Source organism: Enoplosus armatus, chromosome 5 (assembly GCF_043641665.1).
Source record: "Enoplosus armatus isolate fEnoArm2 chromosome 5, fEnoArm2.hap1, whole genome shotgun sequence".
NCBI classification, from domain to species: Eukaryota; Metazoa; Chordata; class Actinopteri; order Centrarchiformes; family Enoplosidae; genus Enoplosus; species Enoplosus armatus.
In genome coordinates, this window is record NC_092184.1 from 4,732,005 (window position 1) to 4,748,414 (window position 16,410).

Below are 16,410 nucleotides of genomic sequence, written 5' to 3' on the forward strand. Positions count from 1 at the left end.
TTTGTTTAAAATAGAACTTTAGAGATTTAACTTTAAACCCTTCCCATAACCCAAGAGTCTTTTATAGAATCTGAATGTGCAACACTGTGGTGTCTGTGTGAATGTGTGTGCATGAAACATGTCGTGAGATGCTTGTTCACAAAAGTTTGTCTTCTTAACCAGTCTTACAGGCAGTTGCCTCAGTGCGCTTTTCTTTCTCCTTTCACTGAGCTGTTCAGTGTCCAAAAGTGTTTAAACAAGCCAATGTCCGACCACAGGATGGGCTTTAGGGTTCAATGGTTGAGGGGTCACTGGCAGAAGGGGGAGGCTGTGGGATCAAAGCCTTTGAAAACCTCCTTCAGCGAAGCGTTGTCCTGCTCTGTGGCTGCCTGGTCAGACTGCACCGGGCTGTTGCCTCCAAAGGGGCTACTTGTCCCGCCAGGCTTGGTCGCCTGCTTCACTACGCCAAACAGAGAGGATACTGGTAGGTTGTGGACACCCGCGGGCCCCTGATCTGCAGCAGCTCCAGGAGTACCCTGACCTCCAGCTGCGGCTGCCCCGGCTGCAGCGGGCCCTCCCTGGACCGTGGCATTAGGCGAGGGTGCTGGTTTAGGCCGGGGCCTGTTATAGCTGTTATATCGATCGGTCCCTTGCTCTCCACTTTTCTCCGGCTCTGGTTGGTCCAACGCAGACTTCCGAACAAACAGGGGTTCCTTGGACTTCGGTTTAGTAGTTGGGGGGTCACTAGGTTTGGACTCTGTGCTGGCTGAATTGGGGGAGTTGTTAGAGCCACTGCTGGTACCAGGGCTGGCTGGTTTGTTAGTCCGAGGGTCATACAGACTGATGCTGCTCAGCACACTGGCTCCCCCTGGTGCCCCGGCTCCCACACTGCGTCCTGCCCCACCTGAGGAGAGCAGCCTTGGGTCGTATGGGGCAATGGTGGGGGGAGGGGAGCTAGATGTCGTTGCTGGAGAGGTAGAGGACACAGGAGGAGGCGTGGGATCTGATGGTTGCTTCAGTGCTGACTTCTGAGGCTGCAGACGGGGGTCTGTGGGGCCTTTACGGGCCGCACGGGGGTCAACAGGCTTCTCCGCAGGTGCAGGAGGCATGGGGGGAGGTGGACCCAGCAGCGACACAGGGGGAACAGGGGTGGGTAAGAGAGGAGGGGAGGGAGTCTGGGACGGGCTGGAGTTGACAGTCTTCAGGATCCGAGACAGCAGCTCAAAATCTGGGAGGGAGGAGGTGGAGGAGGAAGGAGCAGGGGGGTCCAATGAGGGAGGAGGCTGCACGGGGGGAGGCTGTGAGTGAGGGAGCGGCTGCTGAGTGCGGGACAGACGTGGGTCTATGGAAGAGACAGGAGGGATGCCTGGTGGGAGTGGAAGGAGATCCTGCTTGGGGATAGGGAGTGGAAGGAGATCTTCAGGCGACCAGGTGATGGTTTTGGAGAAGGCTGGCATGTGGAGAACAATATCCTTCTTGATGTGGCTGAACTGCTGTAGCTGTGAGCGTGGATCTCTCAGAGCCATACCCATGAGTGGGTCCAGAGGAATCGGCACTGGCTTGTCTCTGAGAACTCGCTCTGTCTCCTCCTCCTCTGCTGCTGGGGTGGTAAGCGGCGGGGGCTTGTAGACCAGAGGAGGCTCTGGTTTAGAAGCAGGAGGCGAGTGGGAGGTGGATCCAGCTGAAGTAGCAGCAGCTAGCCGGGCTAACCTGGGGTCTGCAGGTGGTCCAGAGGAAGATGGAGCGGACATGGAGTGGGTGGAGTCGGAGATTTGGCCCGATTCTGCACCTCGTGCCAGGCGTGGGTCCCGAGCCAAGCGGGGGTCTGCTGGCCGAGCCGGAGCGTTGGCAGGAGAAGCCTTCTGGAGGCGAGGATCACTCGGGGGGCCATCAGATTTTTGAGGAGCCTGGGTCTGCTGGCGGAGCGTCTTCAAGATGGAAGTCACACTACCACCGCCATCCTCATCTTCACTGGAGTACCAGTTCCCTGAGTCACCTAGGAAAGGAGGACAGACATGCTTGGGTGTTAACTCTGGTTTGTTAGGAAAATAAAAACCCAAATAGATACATTTCACACCAGACACACATGTGATTAACCCTGAAGGAATCTTAAAAAAGATATTTGTGGTTTCTGTTAACTGTTGGGAAGTTTAGCGGAGAAAGTGCGTATCTTCTGAATGGTATTACTGTCACATTGTGCAAACTTTGAATTTGCTGGGGGCCCTTAAAATGATTAAAGCAATGATACTGCTTACTTTATTGACAACCACATCTGCGCATTATGTGAACTAGACCATTAAATTCACATAAGTCGACAATAACAATCAACAAGTATACATATGAAAGCCTGCCTATAACTACATGTGTTCTCATGAATCTACAGTATTTTTCTGTAAAACTTTCCTGGAGACTACCTACTAAATATACAGTGTTTTAGCTATGAAGGAAAATATATACATGAAATGGGGATTTTTTTAAACAAATGACAAAAAGATAAGCAAAGGACGACAACAACTCACTATCACAAAACAATGACTAATAGTTTATACACAAACAGGTGCAGATGCTTTTCCTCTACCTTCAGTGTCTCTACTCTTCTCTGCTCCTCCCTCGGCCATCCTGCGAGCTCTCTCCTCTTCTTCCTGCTGCTTCTGTTGGATCCTCATGAACAGAACGCGCTGCGCTGGAGGCAGGAAGTCAGGCACAGAAATCCCTCCCTGATTGGCTGACGCTCCATTAGCAGAGCCTTCTTGGCCACCTGATTGATTACCAAATTTCCCTGCTCCTCCTCTCTCGTCCATGCCAGCAAAACCCTGGTAGGTGTCACCTGAGAGGGAACAGTGAGGGTACTCTTCAGTACAGAAAGAGTAACTATCACCTAAAAATACCGTGCTTCAATCAACCGATAAGTCCAAAGCTAACTTGGTCTTTCAGTTTTTGATTATTGAAATTCACTCTCACCTTCTTGCACCACTCCCTCCATCTTCATACCGTCCTGCTGATTGAAGAAATTACCAAAGAAGTTTCCTCCACCCTGAGGAGGACCTGGAGGCATAGTACCTCCATGTGGAGGGCCGTCACCGGATGCAAATCCTCCCATCATGGGTGGTCCACCAGGGCCTATGTTGGGGGGCCCCTGGTTCATCCCAAGATTGGGGCCCATGTTCTGCATGTCAGGGGGCATCATGCCGGGGGGAGTAGGGAAGTGGGGGGGAGGGGCACCAGGGGCCCCTTGGGGTCCAGGTGCTGCAGTCTGACTCTGGTTGCCACTTGGAGTCTGGCTTCTGATAAAGAAGGGAGAGTAGCAGTTAGGATTCAGACACTGTCCGAAAGGTGATAAAGGTGGTGTTGTATGGGAGTGCATTATATTCAGAGATGTTTCTAATATTTTGGTCCCATCATGTATGTAAATAGAGTGGACAAAATATTAGAAACACCTGTTCAAGCTAAAATGACATGTTAAGTTGCTCTTTAAAGTCTTCTATTATTCACAGTTGTAAATTGTATAAAAATGAGAGTAGCTCTGTATGATTCACAGTTCATTTTATCTTCTGTCTGAAACAAGCCGTCTTAGCTCCTTAAGGCCCCCCCTCCCTAAAGGCCACTTTCTATAGATTGGCCAACTTGCTGGAAGCCTACAGAGGAGCAGCACCCAGTGCTTGTGAGCACCGCCTCATCCTCTCCTCCCAAACTGTAAACCTACTAAGTAACATAATATCTCGTTCTTGATTGAAAAATGGTGGAGGTATTCAATATATAGATAGTCTTCGTGGAGTGTTCCTTTAATGATTTACAAATGAGAACTCTTTGTCACTCTAGAAAAAATCACAAGCTACATTTTCTGAAAAGATTCCCTTTCATTTTTGATCTCTTACCTGACGGCCAGTTTCTGAGCCAGCTGTCCTGTTGGCTGAACTTTAATCTCAAACAATGAGGGGATCTTTTTCCCTGCGCAACCTCCCCCTCCACCACCGGGAGGTGGGGGGCCCATGTGGGGAGGAGGGCCACTTGGATTTGGGGGCCCACCTTGGAAGGGAATGCCTTCAGGGCCATGAACAGGGGGACCAGCACAGGGGTTAGGCCCAGGAACAGGCCCTGGTCCTGGGGGACCTTTGCTGGGAATGGGCCCCTGGTTAGGTCCAGGAAGACCCCCAAAGTCACCTGCCACAGGCCCGCCAAAATCCCCGGCCCCTGTGTTGGTGTCTACAGGAACAGGCCGAGGAGGTGTGGGAAGGAGGCCAACTCCAGGAGGGGGTTTGGGGAGAGGGTTGATCCCCTGCTTCTTCAGCTCCGCCACCTCCTTCTCATCCTCAGCTCCAGCCTCTGCATCCTCTGCCAACATCTAGAAAACAAGGTCACAAAGATATCCACTGATAATTTTTCTGAAATATTTTCTCAAGGCATTTATAAAATACAGTTTCTGTTGTTGAACAATTTCACCCCACAAACTGTTTTATTTAAAAAGCTGTATTTCAGATCTCTGAAGTTGAACTTGAATGTACTTATAATACAACAGTGAAATATTTCAAACCTTATAAAGGTCTTCACAGAAAACAGCTGAGAAAAGAAGGATACAGTGGTAGAGGATCATACCTTGTTAAGCAGCTCCTGGGTGTCATCGTTGAGGGCTTCATGGGAGAACATGCATTCATCGCCGTTGACACAGTTCCCTGTGGTGTGGAACAGCTTACAGGGGAATTCACGTGCCATAGGAGTCAAGGAGAAACGCTCACAAAAAAACTGTAATGAAAACTGAAACTGACCCTGTTTTCTGGATTTCCTCATCTGAATTCTGAGTTTAACCTCATATCATATTTTCAGTTAGGTGAAATTAGCCTAAAGGCTTTAGTGTTTCATTATCTCTATTCAGAGACAGACGAACAGGTACTCATCAATATATCCAGAATTCCCTTGTACTAATAAATATTCTCTCTGTGTGGTCGATAGTAAAGGATATCATGCATGTAAGGACAGTGGTCGGCTCGGGCACAAAATCCGGTGATGTAGAACTTGCACAGCTCCTTCTTCTTCGGCAGCTCAATGTCATGGCTGAAGTTGCAGTGGTCCCCCTGGTGAAAAAAAGGCCATAATGAAACCTGTGTGTCTGAGGGCTCATGACTGACAAGTTTGAGAGAGCTGCCAAGAGATAATTCATAGACCACAGAGGATAAAATAATCAACAAAGTATCAAGTATTTTTGTTTGTTTCGTTATTGTGTTGTGTTGCCTTGTATTAAATGTAGAAAGGTGCCTCCAGAGTTCTTGTCATCTTAAATTCATCATCTTTGCATCTTGCTAAAGTTCACTGGTGCCAAATTTCTTTGACAATAATCATCATATTAGAACATGGTGGTTCCTGATTAAAAACATTTTAAAAATTCAATTTTTGTCGCAAAAATAAACTTTTGATTTTTTCGTTTTCTCGTAAAAATGCAACTTTTGATTTTTGCGAGAAAACGATACATTTTTAATTTGGACACTTTAGAAAAGCAACTGAAATATATAAAGAGCATGAATTTTTTTCAAATTAAGAAATATATTGGAAAGCAGCCAGCAAACGTGTAGCATTAGACAAAAGTGTCCGAATCACAAATCACGTCCCGTGTTATACAGTCCAAACTGTGCCTCGGTCAGCGTACATATTTAAACCAAAAATAGTGCACATTTGTGCTATCTTACCCAGGTACATCTCCCCTCGATGTAGTACTTGCAGATGGCCTTTCCTTTCTTATCCTGGTGCTTCTCATTCTGATTCCTCCTCCCGGGTCCTGGTCCATCGCCTCCTCCACCTCCCTCCTAAAATACATACACACACACCAATACAGAAGGAGAGTGTTTATTCCTAGTCTAATAAATATAAAGACATTTGTCCTGAAGCAGCCTTTGCTTTTCTTTCCATTTGCATTAACCTACTTTGGATTATCAGGTATGTTTTGATATGTCAATTACAGCATGAGGACACAGAATTACAAAAGCCTTACCCCGTTGTCCATGTCTCCGTTGTTGTCGTCATCCATCCCCATGTCACCTCTTCCTCTCCCACGGTTTCGACCCCTTCCTCCTCTGACCATACCCCGCCCTCCTTTGCCCCTCCCTCGCCCGCGTCCACCTTTACCTGCAGACAGAGTGAGGGTGAGTGGATTTTCGGCCAACATAAGTAGTCAACAGTGTATCACAGGTATCAAAGTAAGACTCTAGGTCAGAGTTGTCCAGAATGTGTATCACTATCACCTGTGTGTTCACTCTCTAAAGCAAAGTGAACTGGATGAACTGTGTGGCCGTTTCAAAAAAAGACAAACAAACCTGGACAACTACCTGAGGTCCAGACTCACCTCTGCCTCTGTCTTTGGACTTCTTGTACTGATTGAGTTCTTTTGAGTAGTCATCATAGTCATCATCCCCCATGTTGTCATAGTCATCATCTCCATACTGTAAGGGCTGATGTAACATGAGTCACTTCATTAGTGTCACCTACTTGAGGCTTCCCAAAATGTAACTTCAGCATCAGCTTGGAATGAAAAGTAATGCAGCATCTTTTCCTGAATTGAGACTAAAGGTTCTGAGACATTGTGGCCACAGAATGCAGCTGGTAATTAGAGAGCTGGTTAAGGCCGTTTCACCCCTTAATTTGTTTAAAGTAATAATTTGTACTGTTTTTGGTTTGTTTTGGGAAATGGGAGCAACAGTGCTAGGTGATGACAAGGACATAAAACTGGTTTACAAGGAATATTAGTTAAATTCAAATAATTATTCTACTACTATTCTATTATTCTAGTGAAATAATCACACTTCCTAAAACCACCAACAAGCTTGATTTCTCAGTGCTGGACAGCAAAAGGGGATAATCCACAATCACTACAGATGTTCCATATTTGTATAATCCAGAATAAACTACTTTCTCACTTAATCTTTTTTTTCCCCCACTGGAATGTTTCCATGTGAAATGTATTTAAACAACTGTTCAAATACACAAAATACAGCATGAGAATAACAACTTGTTTACAGACTTTACGGACAAAGCAAATAGACATAGACATTCATTCTGAATTTTAAACCTCACCTCCATATCATCTCCATAGCCGTCTCCATCGTCATTGTCTCCTCCCATCTTTCCTCCTCCACCTCGACCCCCTCTTCCTCTGCCTCCTCCTCTTCCCCTCCTCCCTCCCCTCATTCCTCCACGGCCTCTCTGGTTCTTCATACGACCTCTACCCCCTGCAGAGACACAGAGACATAGAGAGAAATGAAATGAGAGTAAGCTATAGAGGCAGATAAGTTGCTTTCAGTAATGCATCTGTGGAATTTGGATTGATAAGACAGCTCATTCATCTGTCCACAGCTGTGCAAATGAATGAAATGAGTAGCAAGTCAAACAGCAAGCACAAGGCGGTGAATCTGCTACCAAGCTTTTGTCACACAGTGGCACATTATTTGAAAAGCGTGTTTACTTTCTGAAAGGTCCATGAAAACTTTTAGTGAAATATTAAAATATCATACACTTTCAAAGTATAATATTACAAGCCTATTAAATAAATACACCTTTATAAATGTAGTTTAAGAAAAGACAGAGGACCTGCTGTGTGTCCATTTACGGACTTTATCCGATATGTTTGAACTGGATTAAATCCCAACTGGGCAAATATTTAGCATGCAGCAGAATATGTAATGCAACAGGTCTATTTTCAACTTCAACAGCTTTAATTCGACTGCCATGGACCCACCTCGTCCGCCGCGGCCGCCTCCTCCCTCCTTGGCCTTGCGGTACTGGTTGAGCTCCTTAGTGAAATCGTCATAGTCTTCTTCCACCATGTCCTCGTCTTCCTCTCCCTCAAAGTTGTCATCGTCATACTCATCGTAGCCTACATAACTCTGCTTGTCCATCTTCATGTAGCTGCCCTTCTTTGAGCTGCCGTAGCCCCCATGAGACTAGAGACGGGTAAATGTATGAGGTGATTTTACTTTCCCCATTTTATTTTATTTTTTAATACTGACATGTCAGGAATAATGAAATATTTTACTTAAAAAACATCCAATTAAAATAGATTTGTCAAGATTTTAATGCAAGTATGGGGAAGGTTAGTTCTTAAGACTTACAGAAGGGGGGTACTGTGGACTGTACTCTCTGTACTTCCTCTTCTCACTGGGACTGTAGTCAGAGTCATCACTGAAATCTGAGTGGTCGTCATCAGAGGACGCATGACGCTGAGAGAGAGAGTGAAACATATATTCAGAGAGGAAAAACATACAACTGCAAAGAGGTTACAGTTTACAACTGGTAATGTTTACAGTACTATTTGCTTAATAAAGCTTTCATACCATAATTTACATTATTGTCAGTATAATTATACAGTGCTGATGTCTTTATTTCTAAACTATTTCCCATTTTCTGTTAAACTCTTTCACTCTTAACGAATAAGTCATTTTTTCCATCACAAATATTTCTGGTTTCTTGTAATGGACTTCCTGCCAGTTGTGTGTAGAACTTTGACCAAGTAATTATCTTCCTTCAGCACCACTTTAGTTATATTGCCCAAGTATAAAATGGAACACTTCTTGGAGATTATATATCCTAATACCTCATTCAATACTGAGGTACAGATTTTTAGAAATAATCCTCAATGTTTGTTGATGATATGCACTGACCATCACTTCTACCATTGGATTATTTCTTCTGGCGCCTCCATTCTTAGTTCTTTGTTGTAATATTCTCGATCTAAACATGCCTTGATTGTTGATATTTACCCTTCAAATCATGAAAACTCCCATACAACATTGATAAATGTTTTGTTATATACGCCCTTAAGTATTTGATACATCGTTAATCACATTAAAAATCATTATTTTCTTTGATCTCTTCTGAAGGTGCATCACTGAATTGGAGAATTTGAGTTTTGGAAATAATCAATTTATATCCTGCACAGTAAATTAATTAATTTACTGTGTAAATACATTTTTTATGATTCCCATCACGTCATCCGCGAAAAAGGCCAATTCTATGTTCCCTGTCCTCGATGGTTCAATATAGATAACAAACAGGGTATCACTAAGACAACATCCCTGTATTGTTCCCCTTTCTAACACAAATCTCTCAGATAAGGAACCATTCACCTTTACCCTTGCAGTAGGTTGCTGGTAAATTGCTTTGATACATTGAACTGAATCTTCGGTAAAGCCAAATGTTTCTAGCGCTTGATATAATAATTCCCAACTAACCCCATCAAAGCCTTTTCTGCATCAAGGCTTATCAGGGCTGAACGCCTCTTTCCATGATGGGGGTGTCTTGCCTTCTCTGATCCAGTTAAATCAAGTTTAAGATTGTTACAAGAACTTGGTTTGTATCTTTTCAATAAAGGGCAGATCTCGTGAGTCTATTTCAGTTCTACACTTCTCAATATTCTTACTTTGTATTTGGATTTGCGTTTCTTCTTGGACCTCCTCTTCTCCCTTTCTCGCTCCTTCTCTTTCTTCCTCTTCCTCTTGCGACGGTGGGATCTCTCATCGTCCGAATTGCTGCTGGCGTGGCGTTCCTTACTTCGCTGAGGCCTCTCTCCAGCCCCTTCCCCTCCTGCTTCACCTCCTCCGCCTGCTTCATCACCCCCGTCTCCGCCTCCCCCTACTGCGGACATACCTCCACCCATCTCCTCCTCCGCCACATCTCCCCCATCATCTTCCAGCTCGCCTTCCTCCAGCTCTCCATCCTCTGGCCTGTATATGTAAAGAATACAGATGAAGAGACGTTACATATCTCATCTTCTCATGGGCTGTGGCTCAGACTGCCAGCCACCTCTGGCTTTTGGAAATGTAAATGTAAAAATTAAAAAAAAACAATGGGAAAACGCCCCCAGAACATTTAGTGGTTTATTTTCAGCTGTCGCAGATCATGTGAAAAACAAGTACAGAGGCTTGATATGGTTGTCTAAAATCTAACATCAGACATTAAGTCTATAGTTTCATAAATTACCACGCACCACTGTTAAAGTGAAGTTATTTGCATTTGAGGGAGTCAAACAAGGGTTTACAAAAGTAATTTTCTTAAGAAGAATCAAGAAACATCACAATTACCAGCTGACAGACCTTGAGGCACAATTTGGGCTGAAAAACGTCATGGAGATTTCTGATACTAAACAGTACAACAAAAAAATGTATTCTGTATTTTGAGAGAACACCTGACACACTGTTGGAAGAATAAACACTGATTTGATTTCAGAAACTGTATACTACAATTGGCGATTCATGAATAAAATGCGAGTGTGTTTTTGTGTGTGCCTGTGACTCTGCCAGCTGTATTTACACGGCGCCTCTATTTCTTACAGAAATGCCTGTTTAAACTACTGGTGAAATATTTTGCACAGATGTCACTACTCAACACATGAATCCCCTTCAAAAAGTGTACATACAACAAATAACAACAGTCAACCAAGGAATCACCTAAAACTGACCTCTCAAGACTTAAGACAAGTGAGGGCTGCACTACAATGTTAAGCACCATTAAAGAGCACTTGCATTTGCATACACTGAGTGTATATTATCTTGCTAATACAAAAACATCTAAATCAGCATAAGATCCAAAAAATCCACTGCAGTGTGGTTGTATACCGCCAGGTTGGCCTACAATGTCAATGTCATCATCAAACAAGCTGCCACAGGACAATAAGTGTAAATATTAAGGAAATTAACTACTTTGTACAGATTGCAAGCTCAGTCAAAATCAATAGAACATCTTTCTAATTGGATTTAACCACATCATATGAAAAACATGGAATTCTAATTTTCTTGCTGCACAAGCCAGGTCTACACAAGCATCATATGCAATTTTGTTCTCCTGTTTTATAAACACTTTGTGAAAATGCAACTCATCTGGCAGAAACCAGTACTTGTGCACAAACACAAAAGGTCAAACGCCCAAAATGCCCAAGGACGGAAGGATCACAATTCTACTCTAGTATTTGAAGGACAGAAAAGGAATTACCTATGTGCTGTTTCTGTGGTCAACTGCCAGGGCAGGACCCTCACATGAGGCAATGTGAGCAAAACCATGAGATCCTAATTGACATGGATCACATGCAGGCCTCCTCCTACAGCGACTGGTGGCTTTGGGGAGTTTGGGGCGGGGGGGCGGGGTTAGCAGGCAATACAAAGTGAGGACAGGTGAAAGGGAGGACGTAGTTTTAAAAAGCTTAAAAGCAATGAAATAATAATATAATTGTTTAATTTGTCCCCTTTGGGATTTTTTTCCACTCTGTTACTAATTTTTCCACACACACAGAATCCTATACACATGCAATTGATGTGGAGAAATGTCAGAGTAATAGGTTTGTCACATAGTACAGTGCCTCAAGCGTTTAGGCGTTAGGAGCCTTGCTCAAGGGCACCTTGCCATTGACACCTCTCCAGCTACCAGTCCACCTCCATGTTGACTGGTCCATGCTGGACTTGAAGCGGCCACCCTCTGGTCCCCAAGCCAAGTCCCTACTGCAGCCCAAAATGTTCAAAAATATTCAATTTTGACTAGAGAAAGGTAGCATATTCAAATCTTTTGAGCCATTAATTCAAATTCCAAAAACAGATGGTTTTGACATTAAAACTTGTAAAATTATTAGTATTAATATTGACCTGCTTCCTACCAGCCTTCATTTTATGACAAGGTGTACATATTCTTGACACGGTTCATTGTTTTGTCCGCCCTTTTCATTGGCAAGGATGTGATATGATTTATGGCACAGAATAGGACAGGGACACTCCCTATTTGAATTATTAGGTCCTGGCTCTCCCACAAAGGCCTACACCCAAAGCAGGCTGACAAGTACTGTCTGCAGCAGGCTGGGAGTGAGGCCAACGGCCAGGCTGATGTGAACAGGATTCCACTTATTCACTGACATGACTGCCTTACAATATTTGACTACTCAAAAACTGGTTTTGTCCTACAAAGAGCACACTGCGAACTAAGACAAAGCAGGTGGTGGGTATAGTTAACCTGCTCTGAGGCAAAATGTCAGCTGCACTGTATGTGCACATGGCACCCCACCACATCCTCAGCTTCCTCTGGGGAGAGCACAATAATCAGCCTTAGTAATCTGTGCTTTGTCTCTCTATCGTGAACAAAATGTTCATCTGAAGAGCAAGACAGCCATGACTGATTCAGAACCCTGTTTCTAGCTGCCAAACCTACCAGTGAATGCTACTCATTAATTTTTCACCCTTGGAACAGAAAATGAAAACAATTCAAAGTACACAACTTTGTAAAATCATCATATTTGAACATTGTACGGAGGTCCCATCAGATGCTGTTAACTCTGAAGCCATTACAGAGACTGAAACTATCAGGGTCCTACTCCAAGAGGTACGTTTACTAAGTTATCTGGATGAGCAAAGCCCAGAGACGATATTATTTCGTCAGTCCTTGTTCCAGATTTGAGGCTGTTCCGGGTTTTATGCAGCAAAGTTATCCAGACAATTTAGTAAGCCCGTTTTTTGAGGTATAAAACCTAGAGTTACTCCATTGACAAAATCCTGTTATCTGCTGTTTGTTAAGGAGCACAATCCAAATCATACAACAAAACCAGTCTTCATATTTCAGCTCATTTGATTTTGCTCTGAACAAAAACCAGAATTAAATACAACACTTGCTATGCTCTCCAAATAGTTTCACATGTATTTTTACCATCTTTCCACTGTCATTCTATGCAAAGTAGCTCCAAAAATATGAACGTATACAGACTATGCAGTGTGTTTAACCAATATTAGTAGTATCAATAGAAAAGTTCTGTTTCAGAAACCAACAACCCCAGTGCATTTTCCTCAGAATAATTTAACATTAAAACTGTAAACTTTTTATCTCCCGGCCTCTAAAACGTAGCTAAACTTCTTTGCCCTGCATCAGCTATCAGCAGCTATGAAGCTGGCTGTTACTCAAATTCTGTCAGAGTAGGGCACACAGACCTGTTGCAAGGAAAACTCCCCTCTTAACAAAGGAGGGCTCTCTACCATAGCACAGGGATTTGGCTGTATTATGGAAGCAGGTTGTTGTGAATAGGGAGCAGCTGGGATTCACTATGGATAGAAGCTGACGGCCTCTCTAGCCTGTGGAGACACTACACACACATCACCTGCTGTAAACAATGTGCCAGTTTGGAGAAAAACTTACAATGCAAACAAACTCCATCCAGACTTCTCTATGTTCACCCAAGAAAAAAATAACAGGTCAGCTCTGTGTAAACCTAAGAGTTAATATAGTTTAAGTCTACCAACACAAGCTTAAGCTTAAGCGTTATTTAGTTAAAAAGTTATTGATTAGACTCTACACAAGTATCAATGTACAGCTGATGACACTTAGTACCTGTCATATATGTAAACTATGCCAAACAAGTTTCCATTTATATCCACCAATACTTTACCAAACTGATGGTAAAATCTCTTTTCACACCCCTACCAGCAGAAAAATGTGAAATTCTTAAAGTTCAACAGAGTAAAAGATTATTCTTCTCTGTTAAGGATGATTGAATCAAAGGATTTACCATGCATATGGTACATTATTAGCTCAGTGGATGACTCCACGACCTAATTAATTCTATAAGCAAAGGGCCATTATTAAAATGGGGAATACTTACTGTGACTGGTTTTCTTCACAATTTGCACTCAAAACCATTGAAAAAGTTTTTTCCCTAACCTTTCAGGGACACAAGTGGGGTCTGTGGGATTTGGAAATGGGGCCAACTGGATAACACAGCAAATTTGCCAACTGGTGACTGTGGAAAAAAAGGGAACTTTGTGTTTGACTTGAAACACTTCTGGGATGCTTTGCAGACGTTTTACACATTTTGGGGACTTTTGTGGATGTTTGGGACGAGTCAGTGTGCACGACTGTGAATAAAAGTGATTTGTTAGACAAATATCCATAACCAACAAGCAGCACAAACGCGTTAAAAAGCTAACGTTAGCTACTGTAACAGGCTAACGTTACAAAACTGATTAGTCGATACCTTTCAAAAAATTATATTTTGAACCTAGTTAACTTCAAGACTTGAGGGGAATAAATAATCTAAGGGTATTCGGAAGCTGAAATACCCTTTCTAACGAGTGTTATCTAGGTCGAAAGACGACGACTCGAGTACAATTTCTAAGTGCGTAACGTTAGATTAACAAGAGCTAATTGAATAACAAATTGCTTCGCATTGGCAAAACGTTTACGCCAACTAACGCTAAACGAGTATATTTTAACGGAATATGTAAAAAAATATCGGTCCATACTAAATGAATAACAATCATCAAGCTGGTCTGACAATGTTAGACGCTATATTTAATTCAACAATGCTGTGATTGGAATCGTCAATGAATAGCAAATTACCATGAACAAAACCATTAGCCATTAGCTTAGCCTCTCTCTCTTTTGCCAACTGTATTCGTTGGTAACATAGCCAACAAGCTAATGTTGCTAAGTTAGCCTGAAAATAGGCCCATCGTTAGCAAAAGACAATTGTTTGGATTTTTGCGCTGGCGGAATTACATTAATTGTCACCACACCCACACAATTGATTGAATTAACGTAAATTAGTTAGTTAACCGTTCTTAACAATGGGCAAGTAAGTTAATTAACCGATGCTTTATAATCGTTGAATTGGCTAGAATGGCGGTGAAAATATAATTGGTCAGCTGTTTCGACCTCGTCTTTTTTCTTCAGACAAGTTGGCTTGAGTCGACTGATCGTTGATTGTGGTAACGTAATAAAATAACGTAATAAAATAAAAGGGAATAACGTTATCCCAGGTGCTATTTGGCCTCCCAGTTGGCGTTGTCGTGTCAACATGGCGTTCTTTACCTCTGTACTCGTTTTCCAGAAAAGGCGAGTTTAATCCCTCTGACAGAAAAAGAAAAAGAAACCCCGGGCTTTTTGTGTAAAAGCACAGGACAAATAAATAATTTCATTTAAATATGACTGTAGAATTACTCGACCTTTCGTCAGTCAGGAGACTGTTGTGTTCGTGGTTGGTAGTTGGGGAGTTTGGATGGACAGTCATGCTTTCCACAGCCATTTCCTCTAGCTACATTGAGGTGCAAAAAATTACAACTCGACACTGGAATCTACTGGCTTATGCGTCACTTCACTAGGATCTACTTGTTTTTGATTTTAGGAAGAGTTTCTGTTCATAGTAGGCAATTCTCCACTACAGTTGTAAGAGAAATATGATGAAATTGAGTCCTGACGTTCTCCGTCCTACTGTAGCGATGTGAAATGACGACTGATAAACTTAAAATGGCCGACTGCCTTCTCCTAGGAGAAAGGGGGCGGGTTTACCCGAGAATGACATCATGACAAATAACGTTCTTGTACGCATTCACGGAAATTACCGAAAGGGGACTGACTTGGGCAAAATGAGCCTCCGAGTTTGACTCGCAGGTGCACCTGCAGTCCAAATACTGATTAATTGCATTACGAGTATTTAAATATATACAGCTTAATCATGCATGGTTTTAACGGAAAATATACCCGTCTAATTTGGGACTCACCTGAAGAACATCTTATCCGCCCTTAATGAGATGCCAAGTGTTGATTCCAAATAAAATGTATCTGAGTGTGCTGTCTTCTGTATGCAAAAATAGACAGAGCAAATTCTGACTGAGTAAACTTTTTTTCAGGCTAGACATATTGGCCAAATTAACCTGCTGTAGGGAGCTATGCAGAAATGCAATATATGCAGGATTGTAGTGTGTAGATCCTTTAAAAGCTGATTGACACATTTATTTTGGAATATACACCACATAGGTACAAAATAAGAATGATCTTAATACTATATGATACAGACTCCCTCTACAACACATGGTCTCCGCTAATAATGCAGGACTTGCCTCGGGTGATGTTTGAGAGGTGCATTATTTATTAAATTCAACTGTTATTCATTTTGTAGTTGTTCCAATCACCACAAACCTATGGTTTGGGGCTTTTCGGGCCCCAGGTCCACTGTGTTTTAGGGGGTTAGGAATATAAAATTGGGCACAAGCACCCCACTCTAAATATTATTACATACACACATATATCCTTGAGGCCAAGACAGTCTTCTGTACTCTGACCAAATATAATGCTGCATAGATAGGACTTCCCAGTAAAATAGCTGGGAACCATATCTGTTTTTTAAACAGATTTTTAAGATGGATTGAGCATCTGAAGGCACTTAACTAGCAGATTCCTTTTTTTAAATGGCTGCAAAATGTTTCGTAAAAGACTATGTCCAGGGAAAAATTTACCCATGTACCGGCCTTGACGTTTGTCGGTCCTATGTGATAACAATAAAACAATGTATAACAAAAACTAACGGTTTACAACTGGCTTTTAAAGTTACTTTGCAGGGCTTAATGGCCGATGCATAAACTACAAGCCAGCAACAGCGACAAATTATTTAGTTACCTAGCAAACAAATATAGCTACACTAAAAACTAA

The 16,410-nt window shown here is 42.7% G+C and overlaps 1 protein-coding gene across 1 annotated transcript; it reads right to left on the reverse strand.

Annotated features, from left to right (window-relative positions):
* Positions 1 to 6: 6 nt before the first annotated feature.
* On the reverse strand, positions 7 to 15,122 carry zc3h4 (zinc finger CCCH-type containing 4). The gene is made up of 15 exons (XM_070905825.1): positions 14,928 to 15,122; positions 14,794 to 14,832; positions 9,380 to 9,683; positions 8,073 to 8,180; positions 7,700 to 7,904; positions 7,039 to 7,193; positions 6,311 to 6,407; positions 5,960 to 6,093; positions 5,658 to 5,774; positions 4,937 to 5,048; positions 4,573 to 4,682; positions 3,855 to 4,321; positions 2,941 to 3,263; positions 2,558 to 2,806; positions 7 to 1,975 (listed from the first exon to the last, which is right to left on the reverse strand). Exons 1-15 carry the CDS (start codon positions 15,005 to 15,007, stop codon positions 288 to 290), a joined length of 4,188 nt encoding a protein of 1,395 aa, XP_070761926.1. The 5' UTR covers positions 15,008 to 15,122; the 3' UTR covers positions 7 to 287.
* Positions 15,123 to 16,410: the final 1,288 nt, after the last annotated feature.